Consider the following 22,369-nt stretch of genomic DNA (forward strand, 5'->3'; position numbering starts at 1 on the left):
GCAGTGGCACAACCAGAACTAGATTACTGGAGCCTTCCCCCACAAAACATCATTTTTATTACCCCACCATTATAACATTCCTTATTACTGCAGGCTAATGCTTATTACTGCAAGCTCCACACTTGTCCATGATGAAGAACAAGCCCTGTTATGAGCTCACATATGACTAGCTGTGATAAAGCTATACACAAACCACCTATATTACCGGTAGTCAGGCGTTACCTAAAGTAGTACTATTATGGCAGGACCTAGAAATGTAAAGTTCTCTACTCTAAACTGGTAGACCAGGGGTAAGATGGGACAAACCTCACCTCACACCAAAGTAAGTCAATGGACGTCTTTAAAGTTTTATAAAATTCAGTAGATGGTGTGAACCTGGGTAACTGAAATTCAAAAATTATTGCTTCTGTACCCTGAGTATATATATATATATATGTCAGTTAGTGCCATTACTTCATATTACTTTACATGTGTGAACACACTAGGCTTCAGCAATGACCATTTCTCCTTTAAATGTGATTTGATATTGTCGGGTGCAAAAATGTAGTCAATGGCTTGAGCTGAAAGATCCCATACTTGATGAGGGCTCAGATTAAATGTATTAGCAGCAATCTCATACTCCAGAGAAAGGTCAGTGGAAAAGACACCTTTGTCGTCCGTCTGTTAAATAAAAAACAAAAAGTTTCTGTTACAGTTGTAATCGGTTCCAAAACTCACCATTCCACAATGAATTCTTCTTTTTTTCTTTATTTTTTGCTTTCTAAGACTTCTTGGTATTCATACACAATTTTCGTAGCGGTTACAAAATGTTATTATGGCTCATTTACATTTGTGTGTGATAATGCACGTGCATTAACACATGTTATACCACGAAATCTGCCATGCATTAACGTTTTACATCAAAAACAATAGGCTTCCAATGCATTAAATATCGGAAATGTGACAATTCTTGCACAACAATGCACTATGGTGCATTGCAATGCATTGCCTTAGTACAGGGGTCTCCAAACTTTCTAAACAAAGGGCCAGTTTACTGTCCTCCATACTTTAGTAGGGCCAGACTGTGGCCAGTGGGAATAGAAAATGCTTCAGGCTTGGTGGTCAGCGGGAGTAAAAAGAATTACACAGTACCCCTGTGGTGAAGAGGAGGAGGAATAGTACCCACATTGTCGGTGTCAGTGGGGGAGAATAGTGCCCCTTATGTTGGTGTGAGTAGAAGGAATAGTGGCCCATCACTGGTATATGTGGAAGGAATAGGGCCCCCTCATTGGTGTAAGTGGGAGGTACAGTGCCCCATCATTGGTGTCAGTGGGGGGAATAGTGCCACAATGTTGGAGTCAGTGGGAGGAATAGTGCCCCATCATTGGTGTCAGTGAGAGGAATAGTGCCCCATCATTGGTGTCAGTGGGAGGAATAGTGCCCCATCATTGGTGTTAGTGGGGAGAATAGTGCCCCGATGTTGGTATCAGTGGGAGGAATAGTGCCCTATCAATGGAGTCAGTAGAAGGTATAGTGCCCAATCATTGATGTCAGTAGAAGGTATAATGCCCTATCGTGGATGTCTATGGGAGAAATAGTGCCCCATCATTAGTGTCAGTAGGAGGTATAGTACCTTATCATTGGTGACAATGGGAGAAATAGTGCCCCATCTTTGGGGCTAGTGAACGAAATACTACCATTTGTAACTGTGTACATTGTTGTTACTCACTCTATATACTGCATGAAGCGGTATATTGTAGGTGTGATCATTATTAGTAGCAGTAGAGGACACAAACTGTAGAAATTTTCTAGTCATTGTTATATTCTTGCCATAACTCCTACTGACGGCAGAACTTCATATAGTATGCCTGCAGCTAAAGCAGACACATTTGCCACCCTCTTCTTTTTATATTTCAGTTTTCGGCGGTGTCCTCAATGGTATCACCAGCACCACTCACATCACGCCTTGCGACATTACCAGCACCGGTGGAGACAATTCCATGCCGCAGCAAGTATTCAATTAATTACAAGCATCTGGTTCCCCCATAGCAAAGTACAGGAAGATCTTCCTCTGTCCTGCAAACCTGGATCTACTTATAATGTATATGCCCAGTCTAACTTTGTGCCCCCTTGATGGGCTCACTCTCCTTGATGGGTTTACCTTGGGGATATAACTATAAGTAAAAGGGTTCCATAGTAAAATGTTGTTGAGACCACCACCCCTTCAACTGGTATTAATCTTATTGTGCCATTTGACAAGTGGTACCTTTATAATAGCAACCTTTATCACTGGTGTGCAAATGTCTATGATTTATCCCCTTAATACTTGTGGCCAGTGAAAGCTATAACTAACACCTATTTCTCGCCCCACAACCCTGGTGGTACATTGCTACTATTATGAACCTCTGCTTTGGTAGCATTATAAAGGTCACTCCACTGCTTGTGTGCCGCAGGCGGTAAAACCTAGGCTCTTCCTCAGAACCACTGCTGAAGCTTGAGATGGGCTCTGTTGTTCCTCACCCTCTTTCAACGATGGGTGGTTGGATGGATGCACAGAGAAGAAGTCTGCACTTTCTCAATGCCTATGTTAGAGGGACTGCAGTTGTTGGGGCTGATAACACAGCAGGCTTATTACTTTTTTTTAACTAATTTTCCTTTTTTAAACCCCAATCATATCTACTCTTCCACTAAGGCCAGCAACAGCTGCATAAACTTCTATACCTGTAATCTGTTTCCTTTGTAAACGTGCTGGATGTCTGGTCCCTGTCTCTTCTAGGTAGCAGTTTTGAGCACCATTAATATCAAAAGGTGGCCGTATGAGTATAGTACAGCTAACAATTTATATTGCCACTCCCTATACAGTGGGGAACATAATAATTTGATCCCCTGCAGATTTTGTAAGTTTGCCAACTTACAAAGAAATAAAAGATCCATATTTTTAATCATAGGTGTATTTTAAATGATAGAGACAGGACATCAACCAAAAATCCATAAAAAACTTGATACAAATGTTATAAATTGAGTTGCAGTTTAGTGAGTAAAATATGTATTTAATCCCAAAGAAAAACATGACTTAGTACTTGGTGGAAAAACACTTGTTGGCAAGCACAGAGGTAAGACATTTCTTGTAGTTGGTTACCAGGTTGCACACATCTCAGGAGGAATTTTGGTCCACTCTTCTTTACATATATTCTCGAAATCCTTAAGGTTTCTTGGCTGTCACTTGGCAACTCGAAGTTTCAGCTCCCTCCATAAATGTTCTATAGGATTAAGATCTGGTATAGGGCATCGGCTTCTCTATAAACTATTTTACATTGATGCTATGTCATGTACTTTTATTTTATATATAATTCATACCACATTATATATATTCTACCAACATGCCGATCCCCTGCAATATCCTTTTTATCCCCCATTTTATCCTTCATATTCCCCTTCCCCCCTTATACAATGAACAGGGATGGAGGCAGCTAGCCCTGGGCAGGCACCGCCTCATTTAAAGTCCCAACTGTCTTTGTCTCTCTGTCTGTTTTGTCTTTGTCTGTCCTGTGTTGTGTTATATTTTTTGCCTTGGCAGTATGTTTTGGGTCATTGTCATGCTGGAAAACCCATCTTCAGTGTTCTGGCTGAGGGAAGAAGGTTCTCATCCAAGATTTTACAATGCATGGCCCCATCCATTGGCTCCTCAATGCAGCAAAGTCAGTCTGCACCTTTAGCAGAGAAACAGCTCCAAAGCACCATGTTTTCACCTCCATGCTTGACTGTAGGGATGGTGTTCTTAGGGTCATAGTCAGCATTTTTCTTCCTCCAAACACGGCGAGTCGAGTTAATGCCAAAGAGCTCAATTTTGGTTCCCATCTGAGTCTGACCACAGCACTTTCTCCCAGTTCTTCTCTGAATCATTTAGATGTCCATTGGCACACATTATACAGGCCTGTACATGGGCCTTCTTGAGGAGAGGGACCTTGTGAGCGCTGCAGGATTTAAATCAATAGCAACGTATTGTATTACCAATGGTTTGTTTGGTAACTGTGGTCCCAACTGCCTTGAGATCATTCGCAAGCTGTGTAGTTCTGGGGTGATCCCTAATTTTTCTTGTGATCATCCTGACCCCATGAGGCAAAATCTTGCATGGAGCTTCAGACCGAGGGCGATTGATGGTTATTTTGTATTTCTTCCATTTGCGAATAAAGCTGCAATGGTTGTCACCTTCTCACCAAGTTTCTTGCTGATGGTCTTGTAGCCCACTTCTGCCTTGTGAAGGTCTACCATCTTGTCCCTGACGTCCTTTCACAGCTCTTTGGTCTTGCCCATGATGGTGAGGTTTGAATGGAAGAAAGATTCTGTGGACAGGTGTCTTTTATACACAGAGTTGTCATTAGGAGCACATTCTTAAGGCCCCTTTCACACTAGTGCGACTTGTCCCACGATTTTGGACCGCAAAATCGCATGACAAGTCGTTTTACATTATTTTCAAAGAGCCCCATTCATATCAGCGCGACTTGAAGTCGCACCGACTTCAAAGTAGTCCCTGCACTACTTTGGCACGATTTTGAGGCCAAAGACATTCAAGCCCAGTCAAAATCGCGGTAAAAGTCGCAGCAAAAAGTCACGGCAAAATCGCACGACTTTTAAGTCGCACTAGTGTGAAAGGGGCCTTTATTGATAGAACTAATCTGTGTACCACATGAGCACATACTGTAGCCAGTCTGTGGGAGCCAGAATTCTTGTTAGTTGGTAGGGGATCAAATACATATTTTACTCACTTAACTGCAAGTTAGTTTATAACATTTGTATCATGTGTTTTTTCTGGATTTTTGGTTAATATTCTGTGTCTATCATTGGAAATACACCTATGATAACAACTATACATAATTTCTTTGTAAGTGGGCAAACTTACAAATACTGCAGGGGATCAAATAATTATTTTCACCACTGTATATGTGAAGGCCAACAGACCTAATAACAACATAGACCTGTGTACAAAACAAAATGCCACCTCCTTGAATTCTTTTGCATGTTTTTAAAATATGTATTGTATCACTTGGAACAGCAACCATATTTACATGAACTAACGCAGGATTCCCACTACTGTCTTGGCATGATTCAATTTCATTAATTCTAAATGGCATTCCAAGGCAACTTTTCAAAACACATGCGTTGTAGTGCACCACAATGCCCAGTAACACAATAGTGTGCATTGTAGTGAGCTGTGTTTCTAATAATGGTGCATGCATATTTTTATGTATCTTTTTGTGTATTAAGCAGCACATTCCAATGAATGCGCCTGCCTTAACATAACATGTCTTAATGTGTGTGCCTTAAATGCAGGGCCTAAATGTTGTTGTTAAAAGCTTTTATTATGACCCATGTATAGCTCAAAATATTTTTTCTTGTTTTTTAGTGTGTGTTGCTATTGGGGGGTCACAGAGACAGGAAATTAAAATAAAAAAATGTACCCAATGGGGGACCAAAAATAGAGGATGCTACACGTATCAAGGAAAATGAAGAAACCAATAGAAAGAAATTACCACTTGTCTGAACATCTTATAAATTTATGAGGTGTTTGAACTGTTGGTGAATGAAGCTGATCATACATTAAAAGGTAAGTTACTCTTACAGAAAAAAGAAAAAAAAAACTGAACATTTTATTTTTCAGATAAAAGTGTAATTTAAGATTTTTTTCCTAAGCAGCTTGCAGATCATTGCACCCACGATCAGCAGATTACAGGTGCAATTTCAGGCTCCTAAGAGCAACTATTTATAATATGTGTTTTATTTGCTCTTTTATTGGACCCACCATGAAGAGTGGGGGGGGTTCTTGTTTTTTTCTATTCCTCGCCTTTCTTTTTATGTTGGGTCTATTTATGTAAATTATATACTCTTACATTAATGGATTCATGAACTGATTAGATCGTCATTCAATTGTATATCAGTTATGTGGTTTCGTTTATTAGTTGTTCCTAGGGGAGGAGCAGCAAGACGTAGGATGGACCGCACTTTCGTCTTGTTTCCTGGTTCTGGTGAACCGCATACTTTGTGTTGCCATCCCGGATGTGATGTGCCTTGTAGGAGGAGACTCGTGAGCATGCGTCCCATCTATACGTCCGGATTGTTACCAGTGATGGCGGAAGTACCTCATCGCTCTTGCCGCAACCGGAGGCAGAAGTGCGCCATCACGCACACCGCTACCGGAAGCGGAAGTGCGCGATCGCTTCTTTCATTTGGGGACATTATTTAAGGCGTGCTGCATGACACAGGCTTCGCCTTTGACAACGTCCGATGGTGCGACGAAACTCGTCAGGCAAGCCAGCCCACAAGCAGACATGCCTCCAGCCGTGGCCTATTTTAAATACATGCTTTGTATCATGCAACGCTATGTGAGTTTTTTACTTGTTATTTCTTTTCAATAAAATGTACGTACTCCACTATTTGAGCCTCATTTGCTTTTGGAGGGATATCTCTATCCATTACTCATGAATCATGAATGTGTGAGGATACGTTATTGTTGATCAAGTTACCGTGTGGAACCTGGTGCCAGTTACCCGAGTGGACCCTACCCCGTTTGGTTTTTTTTGGGATCCATGCCTGTTCGACCTTCCTTAACCACTTGCCGACCGCCGCAAGTACATATACTGCGGCGGTCAGCCCCTCACAGGCAGAGTGACGTATCGGTACGTCACTAGCCTGTGAGGCTCTGGGGAGCGAGCGTGCGGCGCGGTCACGGACCCCCCCGTGTGTGTGACCGGCGGACCCGATGTCCGCCGGTCACTCAGCGATCGTCGGGGGAGAGGGAGAAAGGCAGGCGGCTAGTGTAAACAAGCCGCCTGTCATTCTCCCCTGTGTAGAAACAATGATCATACGGTTCTACTATGTAGGACCGTTGATCATTGTTCCTACAGCTCAAGCCACAGCCAATCACAGTCAGAATCACGCCCCTAGGGACACACACAGCCCCTCCCTCTCAAATAAAGTTAACCCCTTCACTGCCAGTGTAATTTTACAGTAACAGTGCATATATATAGCACTGATTACTGTAGAAATGTCACTGGTAACCCCAAAAGTGTCAAAAATGTCAGTCAAGGGTCCGATCTGTCCGCCGCAATGTCGCAGTACCGCAAAAAAAAAAAAAAAAAAAAATCGCAGATCGCCGCCATTACGCGTTAAAAAAAAAAAAAAACAAAAATCTTTCGCTTTGTTAGTAAACGCGATAACTTTTGCGCAAACCAATCAAAATACGATTTTTGCGATTTTTTTTACCAAACATATGTAGCATAAAACAAATTGGCCGAAAATGTTAAAAAATTTTGATTTTTACATTTTTTTGGGGGAATTTCATATAAAAAAATGAGAAAAATATTGTTATTTTTGCAAAATTGACGCTCTTTTTTTGTTTATTAGCGCATGATCAAAAAATCGCACAGGTGATCAAATACCACCAAAAGAAAGCTCTGTTTGTGGGAAAAAAAGGACGTCAAATTCGTTTAGGTACAGCGTCGCACGACCACGCAATTGTCCGTTAATGTCACGCAGTGCCGAATCGCAAAATACCCCCTGGTCTTTAAGCAGCCAAATCCTCCGGGGCTTAAGTGGTTAACCGGGGGTCTAATGTTCCGGTAAGGGTTTTACTACACATGAGCACGTGGTTCTTCCAGGATTGGGGTTTTCCATCTATGGTGCTGGAATCTTTATTTCATTTCACCTCTGACCCTCATAACCTGGCTTCACTGATTTTATATGGACTCTGATCAGCTTTTCATTTTACTGATACATTGATATGATATTGACACATTGATATGTTATATTTGGCGCTGTACTTCTTTTATTTCCTGCAGACTCTCTTAGATGCCTGCTCGTGTCCCAAATGGGCAGACAGTTACCTGTGTGGGTGTAACAGTCACTGAAGACCCCGAGCCACTGTGCTTTTATTTAATAAATTAATTGTCTCGGGATAATGCACTAGGTCGGTGCACCCTCGGTGTGTTTTGTATAGTTGCAGTGTTAGACTCCCCTAAGTCTTTGAGGGCAGCAAGACCATGGTTACCCGTTTCTAAGACCAATGAAGACATAAAGCACATCCAGGGGCCATTTTCCTAAGCGCAGGAGGCATTGTGTATGTGACACAATCGATGTAGATTGGGTGATCACTCCCGCTGTGCTATTGTGCTCTGATGGTGGCACTGATTGTTCAGGAAAAACCTGTCAGGCTGGGTGTACATACGGCAATCAGATCAACTTCTGTACAACCAGCCTGCCCATACATGGATCGAACCAGGTGAATTTTGATTCACATATGGCCGCCCTTACATTTTACTGTTTTGTAGATGTACCTAATAATGAATTTTGGCCTTTTAAATATTCACTGTCAATCAGATTTTTAAATGCAAATTATATATGTTATAATCAAAATAACTGACTATATTTTGTTACTATAGTTACCTAGTTAGCCAGGTAAAAAAAAAAAACAGGTCCATCTAGTTCAACCAATAAATTAAAAAAATTAAAATTACTTTAATATGACTGCCTCTTGTCTCCAGCCTTGTAGAAAATGGGAATACACATGTGTGCCCATTTTTCATGTCAGCAATTGTGTGAAAAATAGAATTTTTGTAAGAACTTACCGTAAAATTATTTTCTCTGAGTCCTCTGACAGACACAGCTCTGGAAGGTTTCTTCACTAATGGGTTATGTGCGCCCTCTTCAGGAGTAGCTAGGCAGTGAAAGCTTTCACTAGGCACACCTTTAGGGGCCGTCCTATCCACATGACCCCAGACACACCTGCTCATAGAATCCGTTTCGTAGCAAAGCAGTGAAGGAGAACACAACCAACCCCAAACATAGAGGGGCGGGAGCAGCGTCTGTCAGAGGACATTTCACGGTAAGTTCAAAAATCCTATTTTCTCTTAAATCCTCTGACAGACCCTGCTCTGGAAGGTTTCTTCACTAATAGTATGTCCCATAGCAGTATAGGCATGAGGGGTGGGAAGAACGCAACCAACAACTGTTAACGTTTTAACAAGGCTAAAAAAACGTAGCCAACAGGGCAACAGAAGCTCAACCAACACCAACAGGAGCTTACCCCAAAACAAAAATTCACCCCTGAAAGAGAACATTCAGTCTCCTCAGCAAACAGCAGCCTGCAAAACTTTGCGGCCAAAAGAAGCATCTGAGGATGCCAGCAGATCAATCTTGTAGAAATTTGTAAAAGTGTGTACAGACGACCAAGTCGCCACTTTACACACCTGAGCCACTGATGCCTGATGGCAAAAAGCCCAAGAGGTACTCAGCACTCTAGTAGTATGCGCCCTCACAGGGAAAGGGGGAACCTGACCATTTAGTGAATAGGCCTGAATAATAGTCTGTCTGATCCATTTTGATATGGTTGCAGCAGACGCCGCCGAACCTTTACGAGATCCTTCTGGAAGGACAAATATAGAATCAGACGTGCAAAAAGATTCCGTGGCTGACAGGTAAACCCTGATCGCCCGAACAACATCCAGTGAATGCAAGGCAATGTCTTTGGGATGCTTGGTGTTTGCACATAGCGAAGGCAACACGAAAACTTCATTGAAGTGGGAAGCCGACCCCACCTTAGGTAGAAAAGATTGGTTAGGTCATACGACAACCTTATCCCTATGAACGACCAGATAAGGCAAACTGCAAGACAGAGCCGCCAACTCAGACACCCTGCGAGCAGAGGTGATAGCCACCAGAAAGGCAACTTTCTGAGATAACAAGGGCAGAGAAATTTGTCTGATATTTTCAAAAGGAGGCCGTTGTAGAACGGACAAAAACAAATTCAAATCCCACCGGGGTAACGGGATCACCTCAGCTGAGCCAGATGACGCACCCCCTGTATAAATGTGTGAATTAAGGAGTTAGTCACCAAGGGACATTGGAAATAAAGGGCTAAGGCCGATACCTGACCTTTGATCATGCCCAAAGCCAAACGTTGCTCCACACCTTTCTGTAAGAAAGCCAAGACCCTAGCCACCGAAAAGGAACGAGGATGCAACCCTTACGACTCGCCCTGGGCAATATACATCTTCCAGTTACAATGATCATTTTTTCTGGAAGTCGACTTCCTAGCTCTCAACAAGGAAGAAATGAAAGCTTCAGAGAGACCTCTGTCTCTCAACACCTGGCCTTCAACCACCAGGCCGTTAAAGCCAGCAACCATAAAGCAGGATGGAAGATCGGTCCGTGAGACAGCAGATCTTCTCTCAGAGGCAGCCGCCATGGAGGCTCAACGGCCATCCTCACCACGTCTGCGTACCAAGACCAGCGCAGCCAGTCTAGCACTACCAGGATCACCTGCACAGTCTCCACCGCCAACCTGCGGAGGAACCGAGACAACAGTTGTAACGGAGGAAAGGCATAGATCAGGCGATAACGGCTCCGAGGCACCACCAGAGGATCTCCAGCCCTGGCCACAAACCGCTCTACTATTCTGTTTAGACGAGATGCAAACAGATCCACCTCCAGAGTTCCCCATCGGGCACACAGGAGGCGAAGGACCTCAGGATGCAGGGACCATTACCCCTGATCCAGAGTCTGACGACTCAGGTAATCCGCCTGCCAGTTCTCCACCCCTGGGATGTGAACTGCGGAAAGAGCCGGAATGTGCGCCTTGGCCCAGGTCAGAATCTCGGCCACTTGCTCGGCCGCCCGAGCACTCTTGGTGCCCCCTTGGTGATTGATGTAAGCCACGGCTGTAGCATTGTTGGTTTGAACTCGAACTGGGAGACCCTGTAACCGAGGCGCCCAATGGAGCAGGCAGAGCTTTATCGCCCTGAGCTCCAGGACATTGACCAATAGAGACGACTCCACCGTCAACCACGTTCCTTGGACGCAAAGAGTGTCCAGTACTTTGTCCCAGCCATTTAGGCTGGCATCCCTGGTGATCACCGTCCACAACAGCAGCAGGAAGGACCTGCCCTGGCTCAGAGCGGGCGACCGGAGTAACCACGAGAGCTCTGACCTCATGAGACAGCTTAGACAAATCATCCTGTCCAAGGATTGCGGATCTCTGTTCCACTTGGCAAGAATCTCTGCTTGCGGAGCTCTCGTATGAAATTGGGCAAAAGGGACCACCTCAAAGGACGACACCATCAGCCCTAGAGCCCTCATACAGGTCAGCAGGGAGGAGAGATCGTTGTCCTTCAGGATCCTGATCTTGCCCTGCAGGGTCTGGAGTTTTTTCTCCGGAAAAAAAACTATTGCTTGAGCGGAGTCCAAAACCATGCACAGATAACTCTGACGTACTGACGGAGTCAGCGCAGACTTCTGGAAGTTGATGGTCCACCCCAATTCCTGAAGCCAACACCGGGGCTAAAATCTTGGTGAAGACTCTGGGAGCAGAGGCTAGACCAAAGGGTAATGCCACAAATTGATAGTGCTTCTCCGCCAGCCCGAAACGGGGATATCGTTGGTGGCCCTCGGAAATAGGGATGTGCATATACGCATCTTTTAAGTCGATGGAGGCCAGAAAGTCTCCTTGACGCCACCAACGACCAGATGGATTCCATCCAAAACTTCTGCACCCGCACAAAGTGGTTCAGCGATTTGAGGTCCAGAATTGGACCGGGACAATAACTCCCTATGCAAAGAGATTCCACACTGCCTACCTGAGATCAGTCAAACGATCCGGAGTCAGATGGAAATTCGATCTCGTACCCTGTACAAATCAATTCGTGAACCCATTTGTCTGGAATCCAAGGTTGCCAAAATTGACGCAGACATCCCCCCACCCCTGATCCGGGTGGGGGCGTCCCTTCATGCAGAGGAGGACTTGTCTGTTGAACTGGACTGAGCGGCCTTGGACTTACCCGACCAAGACTTCTTGTTTCCTCCGGAGGCTCGGAACGTTTTGCTTTTGTCCTGAGCCCCTGAGGCACGAAAAAGCCCCCAGTGAGTCTTGAAGGAAGGCCCCAGCTTACTGCAAGGTGTCTTACTTTTTGAGGATTGTGGGAGAAGAGTACTCTTGCCCCCTGTTAGACCCTTGATTAACTCATCCAAGAAGTCACCAAACAGACGTTCACCCAACCACACCATGCGGGACAATGCAAGCCCAAACCGCAGACTCGCTGGCAACCAGAGGGGCCTCGTCCCGGGCCGCATCACACAGGTACACCATGGCCTGGGCCATCTGATCTGTGAGTTCAGTTAGAGTCAGAGGAACCGACTCAGCCTGCAGGTTGTTCTTAAGCACCCTGATCCATTCCGTAACTGAGAATGAGAAACTAAGACGTAGGCAAACACCGGTTTAAGCAGCGAACCTGCCACTAAGTGTAAGTGAACCCAAAAACGGCGCCAAACACTCAGGGAAACACAGAAAATCACTGCTGCCCTTACTTGAATGCAGCTTAATGCCCACACTTAAAATGGCGGACGAAAAGGGCGCCAACGGTCATTAGCCCAGGGAATGAGGCCTTCATGGGAACCCACTATAGGGGACCCCCTCCCCCAGGACAAGCTAACATTATCACACCCCTTCCCCATGGCGTTAATCGCCGATTTAGCGCCCCCAGCGGGAGCAGGGAGGGCAGGACCTGTCCTGACAGGCCAGAGTGATATTTTGAGGAAAAACACAGCACTTTTATCCCCAGGAGTGGGCCCACAGCTCCCCCACAGGCATCTGTCCCAGGGACACGGGGGGCATGTATCACTCACCATACCATGGGGCTCCGCTCCGATACAGCTCGCCTCCCACCCTGAGTGGGGGTGCTGCCAGCCAAGAGGGGTACGCTGCAACTCAGGGCGATGTTTATCTGGGGTCATGTGGATAGGACAGCCCCTAAAGGCGTGCCTAGTGAAAGCTTTCACTGCCTAGCTACTCCTGAAGAGGGTGCACATAACCCATTAGTGTAGAAACCTTCCAGAGCTGCGTCTGTCAGAGGATGTGAGAGAAATGTGTGCATTTTAACTGATACCTTAACAAACATTGTAAAACTACTTACACATAGTACAGATTGATGACCCAAGTTGTACCAGAAGCCAAAATGATGCTTGTCATAAGAGGGAACAGTCTGTCCTTTGATATTTGAAGTAATGCAGAGCTCTAAATAGAGAAAACGGCACACATTATTACAAGCCGACTGTCATGATGAATATTCCTTTTATGCTGATATTTAACTCTACCTTGTAGATAAACTAGTGCATGGCATGGAACAAATTGTTAACATCTAAATATATCTGGCCAGGCGGCCTCCTCATTATTTTACATTCATGAATAAATAGCGGCTTGAAATTCAGGCCCAATTTACATTGTAAACAGAAAGGAACGTGGCTGTTCAACAGAAATAATTATAACGCAGCACCTGAGTCACTGATCCCCGCAAGGCCGACTCAATGCCCTAGATGAGTTCAAGGTAAATCCTTCTCTAGTTTACAACCTAGTATATAAAGAATTTTTTTTTTGCTAAGAATGCTCCAGCAGCATCTGTTATAGACCTTGACCTGTTACAAGATGGATAATTGATTCTAACCATTATGAGCTCAATACAGTTATTCTACTTGGCCTTAAAAACCTTCTGTAATATGAAAAGTCATTTTCCTGTGCATGTTATTATTCTGTGTTGACAAAAGGCCCCACTTAGCAATTGCATGAACTAAGCAGAATAGAAAATACTGCCACTAATACATTCATTTTAGATATGCTCATTTTTGATAAGGTATTGACAAATTTGTATTTAGAGCATTACTCATAATTATCATGTTATATAAAAAAGTTACATAAACAGCCAGTCTGAGTGGTTTACATAGAGACTGAAACAAATGGCTTTGTAATATTGGGCTGTATGTGTGGGGTACCGAATGCACAAATGGGCACTACAGAAAAGATCTGTTCCCCCAACAATCATCCAAATAAGCTATACTTTATTTTTTCGATTTATTATGGAGTGATGACCTACTATTCCCTCTGATTTTAGAAAGCAATGTTTAAAGTAGAACTGTGGGCAAAAAAATAAATCATGTAAAAGGTCTCATGCACACATGCAGTTCAGGTCCCTATGCATACAGGGATGTATGCCCCAAATGCAAAAAACTGAATTTTTGTAAAATCTTACCTGTAAAATTCCTTTCTCTGAGTCCTCCGACAGTCGCTGCCTCCTCTAAGTCATCACTGTTGGGTATTGTCTTCCTATCCATAGGAATAGCTAGGCATATAGACTTAGTCCAAAGACAAAAGGCATTAGCATATACACACCCATGGGGGCTGTCCCATCTGGTCAATACTCCCCCCCCTGCATCACCACTCCCAACTCAGTTTGGTAGCATAGCAGTAGGTAATAAGAACCCCAAAAGAGGGGCGGGGGCGGCGACTGTCGGAGGACTCAGAGAAAGGAATTTTACAGGTAAGATTTTACAAAAATTCAGTTTTATCTTACGTCCTCCGACAGTCGCCGCCTCCTCTAAGTCATCACTGTTGGGATGTCCCAAAGCAGTATAGACATGAGGGGTGGGAGACGCAACCGTAGAAAGGGCAACGCAGTACCCACATCAGAGAAAGGAATCTTACATGCACCGTAAGAAAACCAACTGGGCAACAGAAAAAAACAATGCTCAACAGGAGCAACAGCCCAGGAAAGCAAATGCCAACAGCCAGGGACCCAGAAAAAAATTCAAGGGTCCATCATGGCACTGCCGCACTGAGAACCTTGCGGCCAAAAGAAGCATCAGCTGATGCCAGAACGTCTACTTTGTAGAATTTGGAAAAAGTGTGCACCGACAACCAAGTCAACGCCTTGCACACCTGGGCCACCGAGGCCCGATGCCAATAGGCCCAGGATGCACTCAAAGACCTGGTAGAGTGCGCCTTAACAGGGAAGGGTGGAACCCGTTCCTTCAAGGCGTAAGCCTGCTCAATGGTCTGTCTAGTCCATTTGGCAATAGTTGCTGCGGACGCAGCCATGCCCTTCCGAGATCCCTCAGGAAGGACAAAGAGGGAATCCGTCTTCCGAAAGGATTCCGTAGACGACAGGTAAACCCTGATCGCCCTGACAACATCCAACAGGCAATCTCCTTTGGATGTTTAGGCTTCGTACAAAGCGAAGGCAGGACAATGTCCTCATTAAGGTGAAATTCAGAGATCACCTTGGGAAGGAAGGATGGGGATGGTCTCAAAACCACCTTATCCTTGTGAATTATCAAGTAAGGGGAGCGGCAAGACAACGCCGCCAGCTCCGACACTCTGCGAGCCGAAGTGATCGCCACCAGAAAAGCAACCTTTTTCGACAGCAGAGGCAACGCTATCTCCCTGATGTTTTCAAAGGGAGCACGCTGTAACGCGGACAGAACCAAGTTAAAGTCCCATGGAGGTAAAGGCTCTTTCCTGGGAGGAGCCAAATGTCGCACACCTTGAATGAAGGTGCGCACCAAGGAATGAGACGCCACAGGGCGTTGGAAAAGGACAGCCAGTGCAGACACCTGGCCCTTTATTGTGGCCAGCGCCAGGCGCTGATCCACTCCAGACTGGAGGAAAGCCAAGATTCTCGACACCGAGTAAGAACGAGGGGAGAACCCCCTGGACTCACACCAGGCGAAATAGGCTTTCCAGGTACGGTAATAGATCTTACCAGAGGAGGATTTCCTAGCCTTGATTAGGATAGGGATAACCTCAGGGGATAGACCCTTGTTCTTCAAGACATGGGTCTCAACAGCTAGGCCTTTAAAGCCAGCGACTGTAAAGCAGGATGGATGATCGGACCTTGAGACAGGAGATCTTCCCGCAGAGGCAGACGCCACGGAGGCGTCACTGCCAGGTGAACAACGTCGGTGTACCAGGACCGGCGAGGCCAGTCCGGCGCCACCAGAATCACTATGTGTGGTTCCGAGACCAATCTGCGAAGGAACCGGGATAGTAACTGAATCGGAGGAAAGGCGTACATCAGACGATACTGATGCCAAGGGGCCACCAACGCAACCGAGGCGTCCTTGCCACGAACCTTTCCACCTTTCGATTTAGCCGGGATGTGAACAGATCCACGTCTGGGGATCCCCACCTCGCACACAGCATCTGAAAGACCTCCGGGTGTAGGGACCATTCCCCCTGGTCCAGGGTCTGGCGGCTCAGATAGTCGGCCTGCCAATTTTCCACACCCAGAATGTGAACTGCTGAGATCGCCGGGACATGAGTCTCGGCCCAAGACAGGATGTCGGTCACCTCCCGGGCCGCTCGAGCACTCCTGGTGCCCCCCTGGTGGTTGATGTAAGCCACCGCGGTAGCATTGTCCGTCTGTACGCGAACAGGCAGGCCCCGGAGACGGTCCGACCACTGGAAGAGTTTTATCGCTCGTAATTCCAGCACATTTAATCGGGAGGGAGGACTCCTCCTCCGACCAAGTGCCCTGGGCAGACAGGTTGCCCAGGACTCCACCCCAGCCCGACAGGCTGGCGTCCGTGGTAACCACTGTCCACACCAACGGACGGAAGGACTTGCCTTCTGCCACCGACGGGGACTGGATCCACCATAGAAGAGCCAATCTGGTCTGGCGACTCAAGGAGACATCCAGATCCAAGGACTGAGGTAGTCTGTCCCACCTGGCCAGGATCTCCGTCTGGAGAGCCCGCGTGTGGAACTGGGCAAAGGGAATCGCCTCAAAGGCCGACACCATCAACCCCAGGCCCCGCATGCAGGTCCTGAGTGACGAGGACGGATTGTCCCTGAGGGACCTGAGTTCGTCCCGCAAAGTCCGGAGCTTGTCCTCCGGCAAGAACACCTTTGCCTGAGCAGAGTCCAGAACCATCCCCAGATAGAGAAGGCGAAGCGATGGAGACCACGCCGATTTCTGAATGTTGATGGTCCATCCGAACTCCTGGAGCGTCTGTACCGTGATGGACAGATCGCGCACAAGGTCCTGGCTGGCACGCGATCTCAGAAGCAGATCGTCCAGGTACCCCAGGACCGCAATGCCCTGGGCCCGCAGCAGGCCCAGAACCGGCGCCAACACCTTGGTAAACACCCTTGGTGCCGAAGCGAGACTGAAAGGTAACGCCACAAACTGGTAGTGGTCCTCTGCGATAGCAAACCGAAGGTACCGCTGATGACCCTCCAAAATGGGGATGTGCAGGTACGCATCCTTCAGATCTATCGAAGCCAGGAATTCTCCTGGACTCAAGGAGGCTACAACCGAATGGAGAGACCCATTCGAAACTTCCGAACACGCACGAAGCGGTTCAGCGCTTTCAGGTCCAGAATAGGACGCACTTTGCCCTCCTTCCTGGGCACAGTGAACAGATTTGAATAAAACCCCCAAAACCTGTTCCGATGAGACACCGGGACAATCACTCCCTGAGCAAGCAGGTCCTGCACCGCTTGATGCAAGTCCTGCAGACGCCCCGGAAGCAGATGGAGATTGGAGGGAAAGAATCTGTCCGCCGGCCGGGAAAGGAATTCGATCTTGTAACCTGATCAAACGATTTCCTGAACCCACCTGTCCGATATCCGGAGCAGCCAAGGTTGGAGGAAACCGCGCAAACGTCCCCCCACCCCTGAAATGGGTGAGGGCGCCCCTTCAGGCAGAGGCGGATTGCCCTGCCGAGCCGGCATTGCCGGCCTTCTGCTTACCCGCCCAGGGCTTCTTCTGGTTCAACTGAGCCTTGAAGGGCTTGCCCTTGGTTTGATTCCGAAAGGCACGAAAGGACCCCTGATTGGATCTAGGCGCAGAACCCCACTTGCCTCGGAAAGACATGTTCTTCGGGTTCTGGGGCAGCATAGTGCTCTTGCCCCCCGTGACGCCTTTCACCAAGGTGTCCAACGCCTCGCCAAAAAGGCGAGAGCCAGCATAGGGAAAAATCAGCAACAGTTTTCCTTGAGGACTGGTCGGCCGACCAGCTCTTCAGCCAGATCAGTCGCCGGTTAAGTACCGCGACACTAGAGAGGCGAGCCACCAAGGAGGCCTCATTTAGGGCTGCATCACACAAATACATGACTCCTTGGTGGATCTGATCCACCATTTCCAGCCGGGCAGGTGGCACGTCATCAGACACAAGATTGCTCCTAAGCATCTTAGTCCAATCAGCCACCGCCTGAGCCACCAGAACGATGCGAAAACGGGTTTGAGCAGCGAACCCGCCACTGTATAAGAATGGCAGGCTAGAGACTCCAACCGCCGGTCCGTGGGATCCCGGAAAACCGGGGTATCCTCAGTAGGAACCAAGGTAGCCTTGTTCAACACGGCCACAGTGTGATTCACCTGTGGAGGCACACACCATCGTGATTCCGTAGCCGGCGCAAAAGGATAAAGCAATTTGAACCGACTAGGTACCAGGAATGGACGTTTTAACGTGCGCCACATTTCATTAACAGTGTAATGGAATTCCGCTGGGCAGGGAAAAACCTGCGCGGACTTGCGGGTCCTGTGCGTCCCAAACGAGGACACAACAGCCGGAGGACAGGGCTCATCCTCTAAATGCAAGGTTTCTTTAACAGAAACAATTAACTCATCCATGGTCGCCCGTTCTTCAGGTGACCCTGGGGAGGATGTATCAACACCCTCCAGTTCAGCCTCCCCCTCAGACCCGGGGGGGTCCAAGGATGAGCGGGACCCTGAAAAGGGCACGCTCGCAGCAGCAGCCATATCCCCATCTGAATCAGAAGAGAGAGACAACCTGGGCAATTTCTCGCAGCCCGTTCAGACATCAGCATTTCCATATTTGCCACCAAAGTCGCTACTACAGCAGCCAGATCGGGTCGCAGCGGAGCCACAGGAGAACTGGGGCCCCCCCACGAAAGCTGGAGGAAACTTGCTTTCCTGAGAATCCATGGCTCAAGTTATCAGAACAAACTACAGTGCAAAAACGGTGTACTGTCCACTTTAAGAACGCTGCGGTGTGCACAGCCCACCGCTACTGTTACAGTGATGAAAGACCTCCAAAGGAGAAAAGAAACGGACCCAGAAGCGATATACAGAGGGAAATTGAGAGTGATGACCTGCAGAGCCTGCAGAGCGTTGCTACCAGTGTCCTTGCTGCTGATGGAAAGGAAGTGCTGCTGGAGAGGGCTGGACTATATGCCAGACCCCGGGAAAATGGCTGCCCCATAGGGATGCATTGGAGGCTACGCCAAAATGGCCGCCGACATGCGGCCGGACCGATCGTTCCACTGCCCACAAAATGGCGGCGGATGGCGCCAAAATGACATGTATGTTTGCCGCAGAGGAGCTATACATGTGTGCCCACAGTAAAGATGGTGGACCGCGCGAAAATGCACCGCTGCGGTCGCCGCACAAGCACAAACGTCTGCACCCCCAACATGCACCTAAGGTGACACAGGGACAGGGACCCCCAGGCAACATACCGATCTGCACAAGCGAACCCCGCAGGGATCGCACAGGGAGTCACACAGGCACAGACATGGGGAACACACAGCAACACAGACTGCCACCCCAGACAGAGGCCCCACACAGAAAAGTACTTACCTGTACCAGATGGCGTGGGGAGCCTCCATGCACGGAAAACCTCTGTCCTCATCTGACAGGGAGTGCCGTGAGCCAGGGACAAGACGCTGCAGCACCGCAGACGAGTCCTGTGAGGTAGCCACCTCACGGCTGCATCCCTGTAGCGAACAGGGATGGGTCGTTCGTAATGCCAGGGCGAACCATAGCTGAAGGCTCGATGGCGGGCTGGGGGTCCATCTGACCCTTTTGCTCTGGAGAACCAGGGCGGCCAGTCCGAATCCCAGCACCGCATGATCCATCTTCATCTGAAGAGAAGACTAACACTAGAAGCTGACAAAATAAACAGCTAGTAAAGTAAAAGAAAAAAACTGACATTTTCAAAGAAAATCAAATAAAAAGATTAGGAAGGCTGAGACTGAAGCCCCAGCACAAGGGAAGCCTGACTATTCCTGACGCTAGGCAGATTAAAACTGAGTTGGGAGTGGTGATGCAGGGGGGGTATTGACCAGATGGGACAGCCCCCATGGGTGTGTATATGCTAATGCCTTTTGTCTTTGGACTAAGTCTATATGCCTAGCTATTCCTACGGATAGGAAGACAATACCCAACAGTGATGACTTAGAGGAGGCGGCGACTGTCGGAGGACGTAAGAGAAAGTCTGTTTCAGTTTGGCTCTGTACCCGAGTACCGCTCAGAATAGCACCCAGCATCTGTGCATCTCAGCCTGTCATTGATTTTGACAGGCTACTGGCAGCGGGCCATACACTTCACCTGTGCCTCCTTTGCATCCAATAACGCTGTAAAGTCCAAATCACATGTGTGCTTGAGGCCCAGGATGCAATCTGTCAGTTCTGCAATGAAATCACTCTAGCATTGGCATCCTGTAGACAAACACATTAAAACCCCAAACCCCAACTAACACTTTTGTAACAGTTAAAGACTAAGGCAGCCCATAGATGAGTTTTTCTTTTTTTATTCAACCAGCAGGTTGACCCAATTCCCCCATCCACACACTCAATAGGACAGTGGGGAGACTTCTCTGAAGTCAGAATACACTGATCAGCGCTGCTGGCTATAGCCAACGGAGATGATCGACTGGGGAAAATCCAACAGAGCAGTTGTACAGAATTTGATTGACTTCTGTACATCCTCTCTGCTCTTTATTGGATCGAAATTCAGTCAGTCCCTGCTGAACTGGCCAAATTCAGATCCATGTATGGCCAGCTTAAGTTCACCTTAAAGACCATGCTACATGGTACACCTGTAAAAGAACAGTCACTCCCAGTGCTCAGAGGTCCTTCACAGGGCGATAGGGCTAAACAGGCAACACATCCATAGATGGCCCAATGCTTGGTGAATGCAGCTCATCTCAGATAGGGGAACCCAATGTGAAACTACAAGAAGAACAAATGAGGAAGACGCAAACACCTGCTGCATTACCCAAAAAATTATCAGGAAAAAATGAAATCAATAAAAACGAATACTGACACCAATAATGACGGCTAAGTACCGTAGGGAGGAGTCCGGACAATGCCCCATGTGTCGGCAGGCACAAGGCACCTTTTACCATCTCCTCTGGCACTGCCTGGAGATCCAGGGCTTCTGGGGACAGGTGGTTAGGTTTCTTCATGACACCATGGGTTTCCCTTTGACACTGGCCCCGAAATTCTGCTTATTAGGGATACCCCCTGATGTCAGCACAGATAAATACACCATACTGTTTTTACACGAGACGTTGTTTCTCGCCAGAAAATGCATTGCCAGTCGCTGGATTAGGGCTACTCCTCCTTCATTCTGGGTCTGGCTCCGAGAAGTCAATACAACCTTACCCTAAAAAAAACTGGTCTATACCCACAGGGGCTGCCCATCCAAGTACAACAAGATCTGGGACAGATGGGTCCAGGTTCCGGAGACGTTTATATAGACTACGCACTATTGGTGTGTGGTTTCCCCTCGTACTGTGAGTGGTGCTGAGGCAGTTGCTGGCCATGGACTCTATAGAATATCGTCCGGGTCTGTTTTGTGCTATTGATGTATTTGGCAGTTCTTCCATCAAAATGTCTGATTGTTGTATCTGCTCATTCCTTATTCTTTTGTGTTCACCCAGCTGTATTCTCATTGCATTCTCCAAATGTACGCCTGTATTTTCTTTGTTTCTGCATTTGCATGTAATTTCCTTGCTTTTTTTTTTTACAATAAAAGACCTTGTTGACGTAAAAAAATAAATAAAAACGAATACTCACAAAAGTAAAGTATGAAAGTACATGTAAGCCAGAAGATGCCATTTAGTGCAAGGTGAAAGTGCTCCAACAACCTCCCATGTACTAGCAAGCTGATATGTTTTGGGGACCCACCCCAGAGCACATTTCTTCCGACTTACATGTTCTTTCATACTGTACTTTTGTATTAATTTTTTTTAATATAATTTGTTCCTAATACATTTTTGGATATTGCACTAGGTGTTTGCCAATTCTTCTTATAGTACACCTGTATTTATTTTCCTCTCGTCCGTGGCAGCTGTTAGATTTGAAAAAAAGCTGGGTCTTTCATTTACAGAGATCTGTGAAGGAATAAACTACTGCACCACTGTGGCAGACGGACATGTAAGGATCACTGCACTCTTAGTCCATTGGCTTTTCAGCTGAAAGCCTGTACCTCAGTATGGACAGAGAGCTGGAGGAAGAGTCTGCAGAAGCTGGCCATTGCACCCACAATACATTGATGACGATTGCAATGCTTTTAGGGCTCATTTGCAAAAAAATAAATAAATGCTTATTTTTTTTCCTGCAAATACGGGTGCTTTTTCTTTGCAAAAGGTGGAGTTAACCTTTAAGCAACAGTCATTTTTTGCTTTTTGAAAAAATAAAGGCTAAGCCAGATCAATAAATGGTGAACTTTATTATCCTGTAACCATCACATTAGCTAGAAAACTTACTCTGTATGGAAATGTAGAGAAAAATATAAAGACATGGGAAATAGTAAAAAGAATT

General features: G+C 46.8%; 1 protein-coding gene across 1 annotated transcript in view; it reads right to left on the reverse strand.

Annotated features, from left to right (window-relative positions):
* Positions 1–218: 218 nt before the first annotated feature.
* Positions 219–22,369, reverse strand: part of MAPDA (N6-Methyl-AMP deaminase) — a gene marked incomplete at its 5' end in the record, with an annotated part of 73,739 nt that continues 51,588 nt past the window's right edge. Inside the window, 2 exons of the mRNA XM_082253286.1 lie at positions 219–660; positions 12,939–13,039. Coding sequence (XP_082109412.1) covers positions 460–660; positions 12,939–13,039 — 302 coding nt within the window. The 3' untranslated portion in view covers positions 219–459. The remainder of the gene's footprint in view (positions 661–12,938; positions 13,040–22,369) is intronic.

This window comes from Pelophylax lessonae (genome assembly GCF_965119305.1).
Source record: "Pelophylax lessonae genome assembly, chromosome: 4".
In the NCBI taxonomy this organism is placed as follows: domain Eukaryota; kingdom Metazoa; phylum Chordata; class Amphibia; order Anura; family Ranidae; genus Pelophylax; species Pelophylax lessonae.